The 20,025-nt window shown below is 37.0% G+C and overlaps 1 protein-coding gene across 3 annotated transcripts in view; it reads left to right on the top strand.

Moving 5' to 3' along the window:
• Window positions 1-18,794, top strand: part of LOC147601670 (uncharacterized) — a 44,711-nt gene extending 25,917 nt beyond the window's left edge. For 2 of the 3 annotated variants that reach the window (XR_015257935.1, XR_015257934.1), the window contains exon 3: window positions 11,478-13,291. Coding sequence is in view for 1 of the 3 variants with exons in the window: in XM_086743069.1 (XP_086599195.1) it covers window positions 11,478-11,629; window positions 18,689-18,698 (162 nt within the window). In the remaining 2 variants the exon portion in view is untranslated. Of the gene's footprint in view, window positions 1-11,477; window positions 13,292-18,688 lie in introns of those variants that run through there. The other variant, XM_086743069.1, reaches the window with a different exon arrangement.
• The last annotated feature ends 1,231 nt before the right edge of the window (window positions 18,795-20,025 follow it).

Raw genomic sequence — 20,025 nt, 5'->3', positions numbered from 1 at the left:
TTGGATTAAGAAGAACATGGCAATTTGAAAATGGGAGCAAATAACTACAGTGTCTTATTGGCTATGTAGCTTCACACGTTCCCTGTCATGAGAGAGCATCACAATGACAAATGCTCCTTGTGCATACAGGCTTAGTTATCATCCTACTAAGTGAGAAAAGCATTCATTTTTGGAATATCTCCATTGATACTATGTCATGTGCTCAGAGCATATGAGGACAAAAGGAAAATTGGTACTAAGTACATGCTGTTCATATCTGTTCCAAATGTGATAGCTATTCTCATACGCTGTGGCAACACACTCCCTCACTGAAAGGTACGAGTCATAAAAAGGAACAAAATAAGGATTTATAACCAAAACACTCTGTCCCCTGAGACAGTCAAGCGATTTATAAGGCTTGAAAGATCTTGACACTGTTCTTTCACAGGTGGACTAGTGATTAGCTTTGTGAACTAAATGAAGGAAATGATGCTTTGCAGATTAGAGTTCATAATATTTTGCTCTCTGGACTATAGTGATCCACACAATAATAAAAAACATAGGGGAACTGATCCCAACAAAAATCATCTGAGTTAGCTGAGTGAGGTTTACTGTGATATTACATATCTGTGTACAGATACATATACATATTACACAGAAACTAAGAGATTTATTCAAGGTCAAAATGATATTTAATACTAGGAATAGAAATCGAATCATTTAGGAATAAATAAACATAACTTCTAACCACTACTTTGCATCTGTTAATATATAATTCAAACCTTTTCCTCACTGCAGTATGAAATAGTATCTCTGATACAGGGATGAAAAGGGCTTTTTTTGCAGTGTGTAATTTATGGCTTGGGTCAGATAGAGCCTTCTAAGTACTGCTGTTTTTCTTAAAAAAAAAAAAAATTAAAAATACATTATGTTATTAAAGTAAATGTAACTTACAGTAACCTGTTTGCAGATATAAGCACTCATGTCAACTCATCTTTCACCATAATTTTTGAGGTTTTTTCCAATGGTTGTTGACAAAGTATTATGAAGTGGAGAATAACAGAACGTCAGATTACTGAGGTTCAAAAATGACTACCATTCACCATTGTTCTTGAAGGCACATAATCTGTAGCTAAACTAATGCCACTGTAGTTTAAAAAGACAGAGTTAATTAAGTTTAATTACTCATTTCATCTAAAATTGAAATTATTTTATTATTAATTGATCCATTTATTGCTTGAAGTGCAAATCAAAACTTATTTGGCTTCTTGTGTATCTCAATGGTGATTTATCTTAACTCTTTCCATCTTTCATGTTTTAAAATTTCTTGTTGTGTAAATTAACCAAGGTTCCACATTAATGTTTATCAGTGAATTGTAATAAAGTTTGGTGCTGAAAGTTGAGGAGAAATACAAATGAAACTTGGGCTGTCTCACATCTTTCCTCCAAACTTGAAGCAAACATGGCTGAAAAGCTTTAAAACTGTTTTTAAACATGAGGTGCACCTGTGAGTACTATGGTCAGTTTTACTCTGCCAGAAGATGGAAAGTAACGCTTTTAAACGTCTCAGGACACATGCTAATTCCCATTGATCGCTCACAGCTTGTGGCTGGGAATGAGAACCTTTCAGCAAGGCTCTCAAAATATCCTAAAATGCCTACCTCTGCTCCTGAGATATTTTTGGCTTAATGGGAAGTAGAAAATAATGTCATACCAGTCCCTCATGTGACTTCTTACCTCCTTGAGCCCCATAAATTGGCTTGACTCCCATTCATTTGTGTAAGAATTAAGTGGATAAATCCCATGACTTCTTTCAAAATCTCAAAGGAAAAGTTCATTCTGTTTAGATAAACATCCAAACTTTGAACACTGTTGTACTTAACCTTCTAATGTTGTGAGTTTCAACTATGAAAAGTCACAGGAGTCTCCTCCTCTCCTTCTTATTTTCTTAACTCCATGTTTACTTGCAGAAAGAAAAAAACAAAAAACTTCAGCTACACGCACATTACTAGAAAATTGTTGACGTTCTCAGTGAACTAGTTGCTGTACTAAGTTGTACTTAACCTTCTAATGTTGTGAGTTTCAACTATGAAAAGTCACAGGAGTCTCCTCCTCTCCTTCTTATTTTCTTAACTCCATGTTTACTTGCAGAAAGAAAAAACAAAAAACTTCAGCTACATGCACATTACTAGAAAATTGTTGACGTTCTCAGTGAACTAGTTGCTGAACTTTGTGAACTGGCAAAGTACTGCCAATCAGGCAGTGCCTGTCACCATGCAGCACATTCTCTACCTCAAGCCATACTTTGTTCCTTCCTTTCAGAGTACTGCACCAATACACACTGGTGCAACACAGGGACATGCCCTGACATTGCTACTTTAGAGATAGTGTTATTGGCTCAAATTGCTTTTGTGTGATGAGTATAGAGAATGTGTGCACATCATGAGGTCTCTGCAATTCTATGTGATGTAAACACCTGACACCATTACTGCCCCCAGTTGTCCGTCTTACCCATTTCTGGACATTGCCATTCCTGAATCATGTATGTCTGATCCCATCATAAACCACAATAAACCAGGCTGAAAAGTGGAGCGGATGATTGACAAAAGGATCAGATATCCATGCCTCAGGGGCAACCATCTGTCAGAGGGGCAGGGTGGGTGGCTGTGTTTCAGACTTCCATTTTTATATGTCACAGCCTGTGTGAAAATTTCCTTAAAGTATCATAGTAGGTTTTGCTTTAGTGCAGGAAAATCAAAGTCTTTACTAAACGGAAATGTTTTGAAATCCTGACCAGTAACATCCTACCAATTGACTGGTAAGATAGTATGAATATATTATTCATATTGCATTTTTAATCTTTTTTTTTTCATAATACAAGAAAGAAAGAGTTATTGGCATAGCTGGAATTCTCCAGCATAACAAGCATTCATAAGATATCTTTCCTGAATACAATCTACAGCTCCCTGCAGTTTCCAGTTAAAATACTTATCTTTGATGAATTGCAGTTTATTTTTCTTTACTGATGTTAGTCTAGAATGGAACAATACAAGACTGTAATCATTACTTTTATCTATTTTTTAAATCTTTCTTATGGTAGTGGTACAAGAAGGACGTTGTCAAGTTAGTGGATATAAAAAGCAAGCAGTCAACTTGGTTTATGATGCTTTGCTGTGATAAGTATTATTCCATTTATTGATACAGGGCAAAATGCAAGCCATCAAAATTAATTCATGCAGGAAAAAAAAGACAACACAACCAATGAAAGAGTATTACCGGGATTGAGAGAAAAGTTCACAAAATGACACTCAGACACTCTCACTTGAATTGAGATTTAATTTTAAAATCAGGAATGACACGGTAAGGGTTGGCATGTTACATTTTTTTTACTTTTACCTAGGCCTAGTTAACATAATTAGAGTATGAGGACTTCAGGCGCAAGTACTTTGGTCATGAAGCAGTATGATGTTTGTCAGCATTGTTTCTGAGCTTCTGCAGTAAACTTTGCTAGACCTTAAGGCTTTACTTTGAAGATCTTATCTTGGAAATATGAATTCACTGCCTGGCAAAGGAGAAAAAGACAGTTCCTGTGTCCCCAAATTGAAAGGTTTTATTTTTATACACTCACTAAGCAAATTACAAGCAAAACTGTAGAGGATCCTTGGGCCAGGAAGTATTTGGTCTTCTACAAAGGCCTAGTACAAATGCCCACTCTCTTTTGCTTTAGAATGAGCAGGAACAAGTAATATATAAATACAGTGTTTGATTGGTGCAGTAAGGGAACAATTGTCATTAATATTATTAGTAACTCCAACATAATTTGTTAACATCTGAGTAATCTAGGTACACATTTTACCAATTACATCACTACTCACCAGCAGGTGTAGTTGCTTTAGAAAGTTTAGTCAGAATTCATACGTGTCTTAAAATCTGTTTTGTAAAGGAAAATGTAATACAGTATATTGGCTATTGTTAATTTTCTAGACCATTCCATTGCTGTTCAAGGATTTGCATTATATATATACCATATCTATTGCAGATGGACTATATGGAAGAGCACTTCCAGATTCTCATTTGTGTACAAGACAGTGATTTTTCACCACAGACCTAATCCAACCATTCTGTCAACAAAGCAAGAATTTCTCTTACTGGTATACAGTAAGGTTGCAGTATATAGTATCTGTGTTCCTGTATCACAGGTGTAGCATGTTGTGCATGGACTTTACAGACAATCACTTTACAGTCAATGTATACTTGTACATCCGTTCTAGAAGTTGTAGATTTATTGCATATGAGCTGACCAACTGGACTGATCATGTTCTGGGGACAAAACAAAACAAAACAAAAAAAAAGGATTTACTTTTGTAGCAAAGAGAGTTTTAGTTATGCCATAGATGCCTATGCAATGGTTGTGGCCATGTAGCCCTCATTTCAATTAGGTGGAAACTACATCTTCCTCACTATGAAGTAGGTTTGTTGTAACTGTGAAACAGAAGATTTACTGTATATGTCCAACCTGTCAGAAATGCATAGTCACTGTTTTCCAGAAAAGAAGAAACTACACACTTATCACAAAGCAGAACCTTACACTACATAAAAGTTGTAAGAGCAAGACAGAAAGGAAGGAGTGGCTTCTTTAGCCCTCACTTTTGTTTACTTCAATTTGTATTTACTTCTGCAGAATGTTTAGCAACTTATTCCTTAATTCCAGACAGGTTACTTCAGCCTCCTGCCTATTATCCAGCATCCAGATCACCTAGAAAAGCTCTGATATATATTTTTTCTACCTTTGTGCAAAAATAGAGTTTCTCCTACAGACCCTGAAATGTTGTGAAATCATTAATATTTGCTTATTGTGCATTATGTGGATTAGGAAGTAATAATAATCCTACAGTTGGTTAAAATTAAAGATATTATGGGCATACAGATTCCAAGTTACTTGTAAATTGTCACAAACAGTAAGGGTTACAATACGAAAAAAGTTAACAAGGTGATATTACCATTCATGCACATGTAACAGCCACAAAAAAAAAAAAATCAAAACCAAACAAATTAAAACCAGCATCTTGTTTTACCCTCCATTATTTAGTGTCTTCATGCCTGGAAGCCTCAGTCAGTAGTATTGATTGACTTTTCTTTTTTGTTGTATGGGCAGTGCTTACTTTGTGTGGTTTCCCCCCTTCTGTTACACCATCATCAAATAATCTCCCTCATCAAACCCATGTCAGAATGTAAAAATTTTAGAAATGTATCCAAGTTCTGATTAATGTATTATTTGTCTTGCTAGTACCTAAGACAACTAAGTGCAGACTTCTCATTGACAGGATCGTAGAATATTTCCAGTTAGAAGGGACTCATAAGCATCATGGAGTCAAATCATTCTGACACACAGTACCTTTAATGATGCAAAAATGAGCCTAAATGGCTTTTAAATTTAAACATATTCCAACAGCTAAAAAAAAAAATATCAAAGATTACTTTTACAGTAATCTCTAAAACTCCCATAGAATGTGTATCCCACCCTCCAAAATAAAAAGAGCAAATAGCAAGGTTGGTGATGAGTATACTGACATACAAGAGATTAACTTTGTACTTGAAAGGAAAAGATTTTATTAGAACCTGCAAAACAGGGGTGTGAGAAAGATAAATAGAAAAAACACTCTTATTGCAAAGGTTTTACTCGGATTAGAAGTTCTTATGGTAGAGTTCTGTCAGTTTTATGCAATCTTCCTATTTGATGGAAAGAGTTTGTGCTTACGTGCCTTGTGTTGTGTTTAAGTGTCTATTAAGTTTCTGTTGTTGTGAAGTAAAAGATTGAGCTATCATAGAGATGTGTCATGAGGCTTAGTCTCTGAGTGCTCATAAATCCTCAAAGATATGTTAGAAGCATACTTTACTTACTTCTTATCTATTTCTTGAAGTTACTCACTTCTACAATCCTCATCTCATCTAAGTAATCAGTACTGAAACTGATATACTGACCTGCTGTATTGCTGTTGCTAATAGGCTTTCTCCATTACTTTATGGGAGGAGTAGGTAGCAAGCAAACAGGAATTTTGCCTTTGGCAAGTTGCCAGTAATTTAAAAATTTTTTTTCTAATATACATTTGCAGGCTCTGAAGGGAAATTTTGATTAATGTGTGTATATTAAACACCCACTCAGTAAATACTTGTGGGCCAGTGTCAAATGTCGTGCACAAGTCCAGGTAGATTATATCAGTTGCTTTTCCCGTATTCATCAACACTGTAATGCTGTTGTAGAATGCCATCAAATTGGCCAGGCATGATTTGCCTTTAGTGAAGCCGTGTTGGCTGTCACCAATCACCTCCTTATTTTCCATATTTCTTAGCATTGATTCCAGGAGGATCTGCTCCATGATCTTGTGAGGCATAGAGGTAAGACTGACTGGCCTGTAGTTCCCCAGGTCTTCATTTTTCCCCTTTTTAAAAATGAGGGTTATGTTTCCTCTTTTCCAGTCAGAGGGAACCTCACCAGACTGCCACGACTTCTCAAATATAATGGCTAGTGGCTTAGGAATTTTATCCACCAGTACCCTCAGGACGCACGGATGCATCTCATAAGGACTTGTGAACCTTTGGGTTCCTCAGATGGTCCCGAACCTGCTCTTCTGGTACAGTGGGCAGTTCCTTATTCTCCCAGTCCTTGCTTTTGCCTTCTGCAACTTGGGTGACTGGCTGGAGCCCTTATCAGTAAAGAATGAGGCAAAAAAAGTCGCTGAGTACCTCAGCCTTCTCCATGTCCCAGGTAACCAGGTCTCCTGTTTCCTTTCGGAGAGAGGACTCACATTTTCTCTAGTCTTTATTTTGTCCCCAGTGTGTCTATAGAGGCTTTTCTTCTTGCCCTTGATGTCCCTGGCCAGATTGAATTCTATCAGGGCTTTAGTCTTCCTAACCTGATCCCTGGCTGCTCAGACAATTTCTCTGTAATCCTTCCAGGCTTGTCCTTGCTTCCACTCTCTGTAGGCTTCTTTTTTTTTGGTTTTTTTTTTTTTCAGTTGGTCCAGAACCTCTTTGTTCTTCCATGCAAGCCTCCTGGCATTTTTGACAGACTTCCTCTTTGTTGGGAGGACATCCCAACAAAGCTTCTCCTGGGCTTGGAGGAGGAGATCCTTGGATATTAACCATGTTTCTTGGGCCCTTCTTCACTCCAGGGCTTTACCACATGATACTCTTCCAAGCAGATCCCTGAAGAGGCCAAAGTCTGCTCTCCTGAAGTCCAGGGTAGAGAGCTTGCTGTATGCCCTCCTTGCTGCCCTAAAGATCTTGAACTCCACCATCTCATGGTCACTGCAGCCAAGGCTGCCCTTGAGCTCCATATTCCCCACCAGGCCCTCCTTGTTGGTGAGAAAAAGGTCCAGCATAGCACCTCTCCTCATTGGCTCCTCTGTCACTTGGAGAAAGAAGTTATTATCAACACATTCCAGGAACTTCCTGGATTGCTTATGCCCTGCTACGTGTCCTTCCAAAAGATATCAAGGTGGGTGAAGGCCCCATGAGAACAAGTGCTTGTGACCGTGAGGCGGCTCCTATCTGTCTATAGAGAGCCTCATCTGCTCAGTTTTCCTGGTCAGGTGGCCTGTATTAGACCTCCCACTATAATGTCGTCTGTCCCTGCCCTCTTTTTAATCCTGACGCATAAGCTCTCTGTCTGCTCCTCATTCATGACCAGGTAGAGCTGCATGCACTCCACTTGGTCATTGAAATAGAAGGTGATATCCCTTGTCGTCTCCTCTGGCTGTCCTTCCTAAAGAGCCTGTATCCTACCATCTCAATACTCCACTACAGGAGTCATCTCACCATGTCTCAAAAGATCATAGCCCTGAAGGTGTGCACACATCTGTAACTCCTCTTGTTTGTTCCCCATACTGCATGCATTTGCATAGAGGTACTTAAGTTGTGCCTCCAATGAAGCTGACTTGTTGGCTGGAGCAGCAGCTTCAGCAGTCTTTACGTTATATCTTTCCAAATAAGGAGTCTATGCAGCCACTTGATTGATTAAATATGGCTTCCCATATGGAATTGCTCAATGGATTTGCTAGACTGATTATTTGAAATTACTGGAAATTAATTTTACTATACAAATGTAAGGTTAATGGCCATTCACACACTGATAGTTTAATTCTATTTCTAGCCATATTACAGTGTTTCTATTTAGAGAGGGTGTATATTTGGAGAGAGTATATAGGTGAAGAGTATTTATATCACACAGATGAAAAGTATTTATATTTATGGATTGAGTCCTCGGCCTTAGAAATCAGAAGGAAAAATCCTAAAATCTCAGAAGGGTCATGATTTCTCCAAGTAATTATTTGTGTGGATTAAAATGCATCTTTGTGTTGGCTATACTTGAACCTGGGTGAATTTAATTATGGCTTTATGTTGACTGTGCTTGAACCTTTATTACATCCTCTTTCTTGAAAAACAAAATGCAAGAACTTCTCTTGAAGAGAATTTTTAGTTGTTTGACTGTGTGTCTTGGTTTGGATTAAAACGGTTCAAAACATAATTTCAATATTTCATTCAAAGTTTTTATCAATGCAGAGTTCAAATATATTCAAGAATAAAAAAATAAAGATTAAATTTCCTTTCCCTGAAATATATTGTATTATCACCAGAATCTTACATTTTTATCTGGAGAATGTTTTTTGTTTGAAAATTATCCCAGATTTTTTAAAAGTAGATATTTAATATTTGCAAACATGCAGTATAGTGTTAAAAATAGTATTTATTTATTTATTTGTGTTTACAAGAGATTGACTTCCATAGGGTAATTTTATATTCTTTCTTTTTTTTGTGTGTGTGTAAGGAAACTATCTCCTCGATACGTGATACTTCAACTACTGTAATGAATCATTGTGTTTTGGTACTATTTTAGTTCAGCAATTAATGTAATGCATTTATACCCTTAAAGTTCAGGTCTGCATGTAGCGAAGTAGAGGCCCAGTAAAAAATTTTCCTCTGACTTGAGTCTACAATGATGTAATGTTTTTTTATCTCATTTCAAGAAGATTAGATAGACATCATCTACTACTCTTTTATTGTTATCTTATCATTCTGTCTCCTAAGACAAAACAATGAAATCTCATACCCAAGATGACTTATCAAAACAGACAATTGCTGAGAACACATAGTGTAAGCAAAGTTATCTCTGGACAATAATCCAAAGGCTTGATTTTCCTCTTCTTTTCTTGAATATAAATCAAGATCAACTCCACTGAAGTGGATACAAAGTTGGAAGGATGAAACCCTAAGACTGAAAGCCTATGGAAATAATGGAAAAATTTTATCAGAGAGAGCTGGAGGGGAGATTTTCACTGGGAGAAAGAACGAAAAGGAAATAGAAGTGCTCTACATAAATGATTACTTAAAGGAAATCAAGCTGCTTTCACTCCTCTCTTTCAATAAATCATTCCCTTCTGTGGAAATGCAAGTCATACAGACAAAAAAATCTTAGCCTTGAGTTTGGAACTAGAGTGTACCGAATTCAGAAAAGGAGCAATTCAGAAAGCAAGACTTTCTCTTATGGTACTATACTGCATTTTCCAATTAGAGTTAAGAAGGTGGATTATGCTAAATAATTTTATATGAAAATGCAGTCACGTGCATATAGTTGTCCTTTTTGCTTTCTTGTCTGAGGAACTTTTATCCTATAGTAAATAGAATAGATCTAAGAAACTCAGATTAATTTAAAATGGATTATACGAAATATAGTCTTTGTATTTCCTGAATTTGGGCCATGAACTGAGAGTCTTCACTTCCAAGATCTTGCAAGTTTATTTAGAAGTTCTTTTGTTTGCAAAGCATTTTTGGAAAACAGTTATTCAATGAGGAATATTACACAGGGAAAAGATAAGAAGGCAGCTGTGAAAAGGATGATAGTTTCACATGATGCCATGTCACTGAAACACTTATCAAATTTTGATGCAATGTTTTTTAACTCTATAATATTTAGAGTGAATTATCTTTAATGTTAATTTACTTCTGGCAGATTGAAAAATGTATTTTTTGTCATGTATGATACTTCAGTAGCAAAAGATGATCTTTCTAGATCCAGCCTGGGCTGTTTATGATTCTATGATTTGTGGTGTACCTGTTACAGCAGCTGCCTTTGACGACACCAAATATGAGCAAATGCCTACTTCTTATCCTTCTTCATATTCTATATAAACATAGACTAGATTTTACCTAGATTATTGAATTTAGTGACCTCAGTCATATCCTCAAAGTAGTATTTACAATCCAGTAGTGTCTTTGTATTTAAACCCTATATTTTCCCTCTAAATCGTCATATATGATTTATACATATATGTAGTATATAAGTACTACATATATACAAGTACTTAAGATAACAATAAAGGATCTGATTTAAGATGTTAGTTAACCCAAGAGGTAAATGTATTGTCTGTTCTGAGATTTAAAATGCTATGAACTTTATCTTGGACTTGTCATTGTTTCCTGTTCCTTGGTTATTCTTGATTCCTGTTCAGCTATGGAAGTTTGCACCTACCACAAGACATTTTTTTTTTTCCCCCGCTAATGTACTTATTCCTATAAGTATTTGTCTAAAATAATTGAGCTGTTTTGGTAACCAGTATCCAAAGCAGTGTGTTTCAACAAGGAAAAATAGTATGTTAGAAAGTCTATGATGAACAATTCAAGAGAGTCAAGAAGTTTCCTGAGTCACAATGTAGTCTAAGGTGAATAAGGCTTTGAAGGTTCCTTTTGGAAAGTTTTCTTTATCATCATTCTTTTTTTCATAGAACTATTTATAATGCAAGAATGGGACTAGGTGTGTCAAAATGTAGTAAGCTTCACAATTTTAAAAGGAAATAAAAATTAGTAAAAGACATGCATGATTCATTATTTTGAACTGTCATTACAATAAGTCTATGTCTACAAAATCTCAGTATCTAAAAAAGTTCATATTTTAAATTAAACCAATTTTAATATTGAGAATGACTCTATGAGTAAAATAATGGTTTTATTGGATTTTTTTAAAGTTCTCACCAGTACATATCAAAAAATCCTGCCTTAAAATATTTATTTTAAAATTCTGTTCTACAACATCAAACCAAAAGATGAAATGTGCACACTATAGTGCAGAATTTACCTCAGCATTATGATCTTCTAGAATTATCATACACAGTCTGGTTTCTCGAAACAACACAACTTAGCTGGTTCCAAGAGAAGGGAAAAAATTGCCAGTAGATACAAAAGCATAGTTGTCAGTGAGAATATTTTGTATATGCTGGATCATTCTCTGGTTATGTGTTAGAGTATAGTGAGAAAGGAGGCAAAAAAAATTACCTTGCTCATATTTCTTGATCACTGAAAATTCAGCTGCTTCTCTTAATCACAAACAACTAAAATTCTCCAGCTACTTCTGCACCATTTAGATTTTTACACTTTAAACTAGCCTTGCTTTTTTTCCCTCAAAATGTTTCATAACAAATATTTTTGTTTATATCATTATACAGAGTGGAACTGAGCAAGAACTTTACAACTGCAATGACTATGGCATATTTTTAGATGAAATTATATCAGAAGACACTTGGACTCGGGCTCAGGAGGTGTGGGTTCTCTTTCTGGAGCTATCACTGAGCAATATGGCTGTGGGCAAAAAAAAAGGGTTGCTTTTCAACACTTTTATTTTACTTTCATTCATCTTTCCTTTGTGTTCATCTTTTCTTCACCACCTTTAAGTTTTTCAAGATTCTTATTGCATATCTTAAAAAAGTCTGTCTTAAATGGAAACACAGCTGTCATAAGGCTTTACTTACTTACAATTATTTATTAAAAAGTATATGTATGAATTTTTGCCCAAATATCTGTGAGTTTTATGAATAAGAGAAATGGGAAAAAAAATATATCCAATAATTTAGTGAAAATATCAAGAATTTGGCAAATTATTTAATCACAGGGAAGCTTTTCTTTCTTTCTCTTTATATAATACCCATTCTAAATAGCAATGAGGCTTGACTAGCCCTCTCCCAAACCTTTAAACACATAGATATGTGTTCATAGCATGGAAGTTACAATGAGGCAGAACCGAAAGGTCAAATCCAAATCATCTTGAATGCATGTCCAGATTCCTTTCATCTAATGAGATGAAACTACTAGATCTTGCTTTTTCATATGTGTGTATACAACAGTGGTGTTTTTATGCTTTCATTTACTGTAATGCTGAGACTGTAGCAAAGACAGATGCAGCTTTTAAACCTGTTTATACTCTTGCTTCCTTAACTTAAGCTTGCTGTACCCACTTAGAGCTGTTCTGTTACTGGCCAGAATCTAACTAATAGGCTGTGAGACAGACTTGAAAGAGTTAGTTGAGTGAGACACATCTACTTGGAGGCCAGAATGCTGTAATAGCATTATACTGCCCTCTTTTGGGTGTTGCTGCCCGACAGAAGTACAAATGGAAAGCTTTAGACTAGATTCACAATGATGTTTAGTGAACTTCAGAAACCTCAGGTAAGAATGGGGTTTTAGCAAAAACAAGCAACCTGAAGAATTGAATTAGATTGACATTGATTTGTATGCAGCTGTGTTACATACTTCTTGTGTTTGAAATCAGAATATGTGAACCGAAGTCACACACTTCTTTTGAGTACTAACCACAGATAACGCTATGTTGGTATCCTCTTAATCACAAACTTTCTTGTAGGAAAGGACATTCCTCTTAATTTCCATTTCTAAACAATCCCTACAAAGTCACACTAATTTAAAGTCCATAATAATATCAATACTTTTAAAATACTGAAAAATCACGCAGACTTTTTCAAAACAAAATGCATCAGTGAACTGAGATACACATTGATAATAGGATCTGCTGTTTTAGAGTGGCAGATTAGTCAGATGGTTAATACTAGCTAAACTAGCTGATTAATATAGATTATATATATATATAATAAATATCTATTATAGTTAGATTCAAATGAAGTTTTGACTCAAAGTAATTGACAGCCTGGGCATTGACAAGCAGAATCCATGCACCACTGAATTTATTATTCATATTGAGAGATCTCTGCCCTATTAAATGCGTTTACATATTTGTGCTGGTTTTAGCAGGGATGGAGTTAATTTTCCTCTCAGTAGCCAGTGTGTTTTGGATTTCTTATGTGAAGAATGTTGATAAACACACTGTTAATATGAGTATTGCTAATGAGACCAAGGACACTCTCCGGCTTTCAGGTGTCACTAATGTGCAGATGCAGGAAGCTGGGAGAAAGAAAGACAGAATAAATGACCTGAACTGGCCAATGATAGTATTCCATGCCATAAACATCATGCTCAGTATATAAGTGGAGGTTGTCTGTGGATGGAGCATCCACCTCCGTATCTCTCTCACTCGCTGGCGTCACTCTCTCTACTTTGCTGGCTCCCTTTTACTCCTTTACTTGCTGCTGAGTTTCCTTTCCATGATTACTGCTCAGGATGGGCTGTATCGGTCACTGGGACACTAGGTGGTGAGAAATCATGTATTTTTCATTTTGTATATTTTAGTATCCTTATATTTCATTATTATTGTAGTTTTCCTTTGCTATTCTAGTAAACTGTCTTCATCTCAACCCATGAGTTTTCCTTTCTTCCCAATTCCTCTCTCCCATCTCGCTGGGCTAAACCACAACAATGTTTAATTTCCAATAAAATTAAAAAGTAAATTAAAAAAAAAAATTAAATGATCCTACATGATGGTCTACTTTTGTGCATAGTTTGAACACCAGTTTTTCAATACGCAGTGTTTCTGAAACCACATATTTAAATTTCTTCAGGGCTAGCTCAGTCTTTAACATAGTTCACTCAAAAAAAAAAAATTAGTATCACCTAGTATGCATTTGTCTTTCATATGAGATCTTTAAAACTAAGTATGAGAAAAACCTTCCATCATTTTATGCAAAATAAAGATTTTGTAGTCTAATGTGTAAGTATAAATGTTTTTGTTGTTGCTCAATATGATGTCAGTTCTGGAAGTACATGAAAAAGGAAAGAGAACAACTTAAGATTAATTCTGTAAAACTACTTCTCCTAAAATTTTAGCTTCACACAATGACAGTCAAATACTGGGAGTAGGATCCAACTTATGGACTTGAAATAAGATAATGATGTGCACATGTAAAGTCAAGTATATTTGAAGTGTCTGTGGGGTTGGCACCTTCGTTAAAGGCATCGCTTGACTTTTCCAGCAGAGATGGTGAATTAATCTTAGAAAACAGTTACTGACATATTTCCAAATTAGTATTCTTGCTTGGATACTTTTACATGTCGCTTTTGCTATTCATTGCTCATAAGCACTTGGGTGGCCCATGAAGCATTTACAAATCCTGGAAAATCCTTCAGTTTTTAGGATGAACAATCTCTGACATTGGGGTCCAGCTTGTTCCCTCTGGGGTCTAAACTGATTTTTGGTCTAACCAGATCCTGCCTCTTTACTCAAGGAAAATTCCATTTGTGTCAGTGGAAGTTTTGCTTTCTGAGTGCAGCTAGACTTCACTAATTAAAATTAAATAATTGTCTTTTTTGTTTTGCTAGGAGTAGACGAATACTCTTGCTCATGCTTACTTATGCATTGTGTGGTCCCATCAACTTCAGAAGCATCATTTACTGACTTGAAGTTTGTGTTTGCCATGAGCATGACTAACCAGATGATATCCTTATATAGGAAGTAACTACTGTGCCTAGTCACCAGATCTCCTTTTAATCTCAATTAAAAAGTTACAAATTGAACACAGAATTACATTGGTTTTAAAGGTAAACTAAGTGTGTCACTATCTCATATTTGTTTAGATATCTTTTACATGACAGCTTTCTCTCATTAAGTAGCTGCTAATTTGTTAGCACAGTTAATCCAACTACTTCTCTCCAAGTTTCACTAATAGACTCAGCTGGGATCAGTTGTGGAGAGGCCTGCAGCACATTTGGACACCAGCCATTAAATTGACACTAAGAAATTGTACAGATAACAAAGAGTAGGATGAAAACTAGTATTACAATTACTACTACAGTGCGTGTAGAAGAAAGGGTCAGCCCTGGAACCCTTATTCACACAAAAACCACACTCAGATTTTACTTCACAGTGAAAGTCTATAGGAATTATGCTTTGTGTGAATTGTTCTCGGGAACTGATTCTACAAGAGAGACTATTATTGCATCTGTGAATTGACAGATTGTGAGTGCTGAAAGCTTAACAACTCTGTTATAGCCATATACTTGACTCCACCCAGAAGAGAATCAAGCCAGGGAATTCAAACTTGTTCGGTTTATAGATAATCTCATTTAGGCAAATAAAGTCTGAGACAGACTTCTGTCAGTTCCTACTCTGGATCTAATTCAAGTCATTGTTTTCTGGAGGCAAATATGATTTCTGCTTTGCTGGTTACTGATCATTAGAGCTATGTGAAGCTAGAAAATGTTATGACTTGAGGGATTTCAGGACCTACACTTACCTTGTTTTCTATTCATATCTTCTTGCAGTGCATGTTGTTTGCCTTAAATTTGAGATTTTTTATTTTTCAGTCTTGGGTTAGGGTGAGAAGATTAAATGTAAGAATCATAAAGTATTAATGTTTCCCCAATTTTTCCAACAGTCAGCAATCTTAACGTGCTGCACAATGCTAAGAATGCAGAGATTAGCAATCATTAAAGACTGATATAAGCCTTTTTAAATTAAGAAATTATGTTCCAAATGAGTATCCTTCTTTACGTATGTTGTCCAAGACAACCTGCTTAGTGTAAATATCTTTTTAGTATTTCTGGAATAAAACCTTGATCACTTGAAAACCAGCAAGAACTTATTTTTTTAATTTCCATGAAGGGACCCAGGAGCTCTATTTAAGCTCAGCTTGAGGCCATCAATCCCTTTTTGGCCTGTATTTGGAGGCTGGGAGGAGGACTGAGGCCAGGACTACTGGTCTTCAGCCCAAACATGCCCTTGTTTAGATATGATGCCTCTTAATCCAGATCTCAACCAGTGGGTAGGGCTCCTGGCTTGACCTCAGTCTTGTCTTATCACTATGAACCTGCCTGGTGATAACTGGACCTGATCTTAAGCCTGATCTATGGATTGATTTCCTGGCTTGACCTAGGACACGCCTCTTCACCATGATAATACCTTACAACCTACCCTCTTGGTTGGACCTAGCCACTAGCTCTCACTGATCCTGCTGGCTGTGCTATTGTTTTAGTGGTGCCAGTGACAGGATCAGAGGCAATGGACACAAACTGAAATACAGGAGGTTCTCTCTGAACCTAAGGAAACAGATTTTTTTTTTTTTCTGTGAGGGTGACCAAGCACTGGCACAGGTTGCCCAGACAGGTTAAACATCCTTGGAGATGTTTACAAGTTATTTGGACACGGTCCTGGGCAATTGGCTTCAGGGAGTCCTGCTTAAGCAAGAAGGTTGGACAAGATGACCTCCAGAGGTCCTTTCTCAACCTTTGAGAAGGAATTAAAAGAAACCAGGGAACAACAACTCGGGCAGGTTCACTTTGATAAAAGATACAAGAGCAAACTCTTAAACAAGCAACTTAATATTATCTGAAAGAAATGATGAAACATACCTGAGATTGTAAAGAGGAAATCAGGTGAAATCAATTTATATTTCAAATATTTTTTTTTGCAGATTAACTAGCTTTGTGAATTAAAGATATATAGATGTGACATACTGCAACTTTAATAATACACTGAGCTTTTACTTACCCATTCTAATACATTAGACCTACCCAAAACTGGGCCAAAGACTGCACTACTTCTGCCCAGCAGTGGCTAAGAGGTACCATAGGCTGTGTGATCTCTGCAGTTGCTGCAACGTGGAGTGTGCCTTACTTAGTAACAGAGCTACACAGTAAGCTAAATACAAAGTTCAGATTGTTTGTCCAGAAGGTAAGTATGTGTTAAGCAGTCAGCTGTAGCTGAGACACATGTAGTGCCCAACTATAGCGCGTACTTCTTTATGAAATTGTCGATGATAGTCAGCAGCTATGCAGAAGTCTCCTACCTCCACCTACAGTAATCGTATTGCTATGGATAATGGCCTAAATGTTACAGCAAGGATCCAGGAGGCAGAAGACAGTGTTTAGTAGGGAAGTATGAGAGAAGGAGAGATGCTGGCAGGGCACGATGGTGTATGGATAGATAATACTAGGTTATATAGTGGCTTACTGCAGCATCAAGTTGGAATAGTGGTTCAAAATTGAAAGCTAGATTCTTCAATGACCTATCTACTCATTTGATTTGATAATGCATGCCATAAGCAAACTAGGGAAGCATAATCTATGTGTAATTGCAACAAAAATAAGTGCACACTACTCTTTCTCTAGAATAGAACTTATCAACACTTTGTTATCAAGTGGGCAGGTCATTTTAATATGCACGGTTCTGTCCTGAACTCAAATCTGTTCAATATTTTTGTTAACAGTTTGAATGATGGACTCATGGTTGTTTTTCAGAATTTTATAGATATTGTTATTAAATGCCTTGCTGACTAATTAGAAATAATTCAAAATTAGTTTTAAAAAGTACAGAAAATTTAAAAGAATACTACTATATATCTAGGAGAATTTAGATGTGCAAAGACACAAGGAGGAAAGACTGGCTGGACAAAAAAATTATTTGTGCTTATACTGGTTAAAAAACTATGAGTTAACAACATAAGAATTTTGTAAAAGCCACATTTCATGTTGGATTGAATATTAGCAAAAAGAAAGTTAATTATTAGATAAAATAACTGTCAATGTTATTTCAGAGAATAAAATTCCCAAAATCTCTTAATATAAACTTGATAGAAAAAGGTGGGTTTCTGCTGATTTGTAGACGTAGAATAGGTGAAAATAAATAAAAAATAAAGAAATAAAATTCTGACTGTATGAACTGAATATCTTATTGTTCTCATAAATAAAAACGCTGTCATCTTAATACCTTTTTCTGGAATTGCATTTGATGGGAAATAAATATCTAATATGATGCCTGTTATGACCAATGAGTGATTCCTGAATGCAAACGTGACGATCACCCATTCACACAAAAATTTTATCTGTGTGATTAGTTGCATGGTTGTATGAATGAATTGCAAGTATTTGAAAACTGAAAACAGAGGTACATCTATTAATTTGGCTGAACCTTGTAAACTCAAATATTGTTGTCCCACATAGTCTAAGTTACTTTGTTACTTTGTTACAAATTGTAAATAGAAAGAAGGGCTAAGTTTATTAGATTTTGGAAAGAGTATCAATTAATCAGTAAAATTCATTTGTGACCACATCCATTGTAAGATTTTCAATGAATTTGTACTTAAAAGTTAGTCAAATATCATTGAAGACAAGGAATCAATATCTCATGCATTCTTCTGTTTCTCCTGATACATTTACTGTTGTCAATCATAGAATCATAGAATGGTTAGGGTTGGAAGCGACCTTCAAAAGTCATCTAGTCCAACCCCCCTGCAAGAAGCAGGACATCCCCGACTAGATCAGGTTGCTCAGAACCTCATCCAGCCTGGCCTTGAATGTTTCCAGGGATTGGGCTTCCACCACCTTTCTGGGCAACCTGTTCCAGTGTTCTACAACTCGCATTGTAAAAATTTTTTTCCTAATTTCCAATCTAAATCTATTCCCTACTATTTTAAAACCATTAATCCTTGTCTTATTGCAACAGACCCTGCTAAACAGCCTCTCCCCATCTTTCTTGTAGGCCCCTGTGAGGTACTGGAAGACCGCTATCAGGTCTCCCCGAAGCCTTCTCTTCTCCAGGCTGAACAGCCCCAACTCTCTCAGCCTGTCCTCATAAGAGAGGTGCTCCAGCCCTTTTATCATCTTCGTGGCCCTCCTCTGGACCTTCTACAACTGGTCCATGTCCTTCCTGTGTTGGGGGCTCCAGAACTGGACACAGTACTCCAGGTGGTGTCTCACCAGGGCAGAGTAGAGGGGGAGAATCACCTCCCTCGACCTGCTGGCCACGCTCCTCTTGATGCAGCCCAGGATGCGGTTGGCCTTCTGGGCCACAAGGGCCCATTGCCTGCTCATGTTGAGCTGCTCGTCCACCAGCACTCCCAAGTCCTTCTCCTCAGGGCTGCTCTCAATCCATTCTCCACCCAGCCTGTATTTGTGCCTGGGATTGCCATGACCCAGGTGCAGGACCTTGCACTTGGCCTGGAACTTCACGAGGCTGACACAGGCCCACCTCTCCAGCCTGTCAAGGTCCCTCTGGATGGCATCCCTCCCTTCCAGCGTGTCGACGACACCACACAACTTGGTGTCATCGACAAACTTGCTGAGGGTGCATTCTATTGCTCTGTCCATGTCACCGACAAAGATGTTGAACAGGGCCGGGCCCAACACGGACCCCTGAGGGACGCCACTGGTGACCGGTCTCCACTTGGACATTGAGCCGTTAACCACCACTCTCTGAGTGTGGCCATCCAGCCAATTCCTTGTCCACCGAGTGGTCCATCCATCAAACCCATGTCTCTCTATTTTAGAGAGAAGGATGTCGTGCGGGAGTGTGTCCATGCTGCTCAGTTTCACTACATGTTCAAGCTTAGCCAGTCAGTGATCTTTTTATGTTGGGGCTTATCAACATTATTTTTCTTAAGACTGAAAGAGACTAGGAGAGGATAAAGCGATGTTCTCTTTCTCAGATAAGAAATGGTGACTCCTTAACTCTGTAAGCTGACTGTTTAATAATCTGCACAAATACTCCAGATTTTCATCTGAACTAATGAAAAAGGAGAAGCACTACAGTTAAGTGTAGTATTAATAGAATCACCTGCTCTCTTTGATTTAAAAGATTCCTAACTGTAGTGATTCATACCCACCACAGAGCTTAAGATATGAAGGGATTAGAGACCATGTAACCTAGCACTAACCACCAGGTCTTTCAAATGCCAAGAGTATGTGCACTGAAAAGCTCTCATTTAGACAGATGAAAACTGAAGATCATTGATAGGTCTATTTTGGCATTGCTGGATGGAAGGTGCGGGAAGCTGCGAGAAGGGAAGGTGCGAGAAGGGAAGGTGCGGGAAGGGAAGG

The sequence above is a fragment of the Chlamydotis macqueenii genome, chromosome 2, assembly GCF_036417535.1.
Source record: "Chlamydotis macqueenii isolate bChlMac1 chromosome 2, bChlMac1.mat, whole genome shotgun sequence".
NCBI lineage: Eukaryota > Metazoa > Chordata > Aves > Otidiformes > Otididae > Chlamydotis > Chlamydotis macqueenii.
Note: the sequence above shows the minus strand (reverse complement) of the source record. Positions and strands in the feature narration are given on the sequence as shown.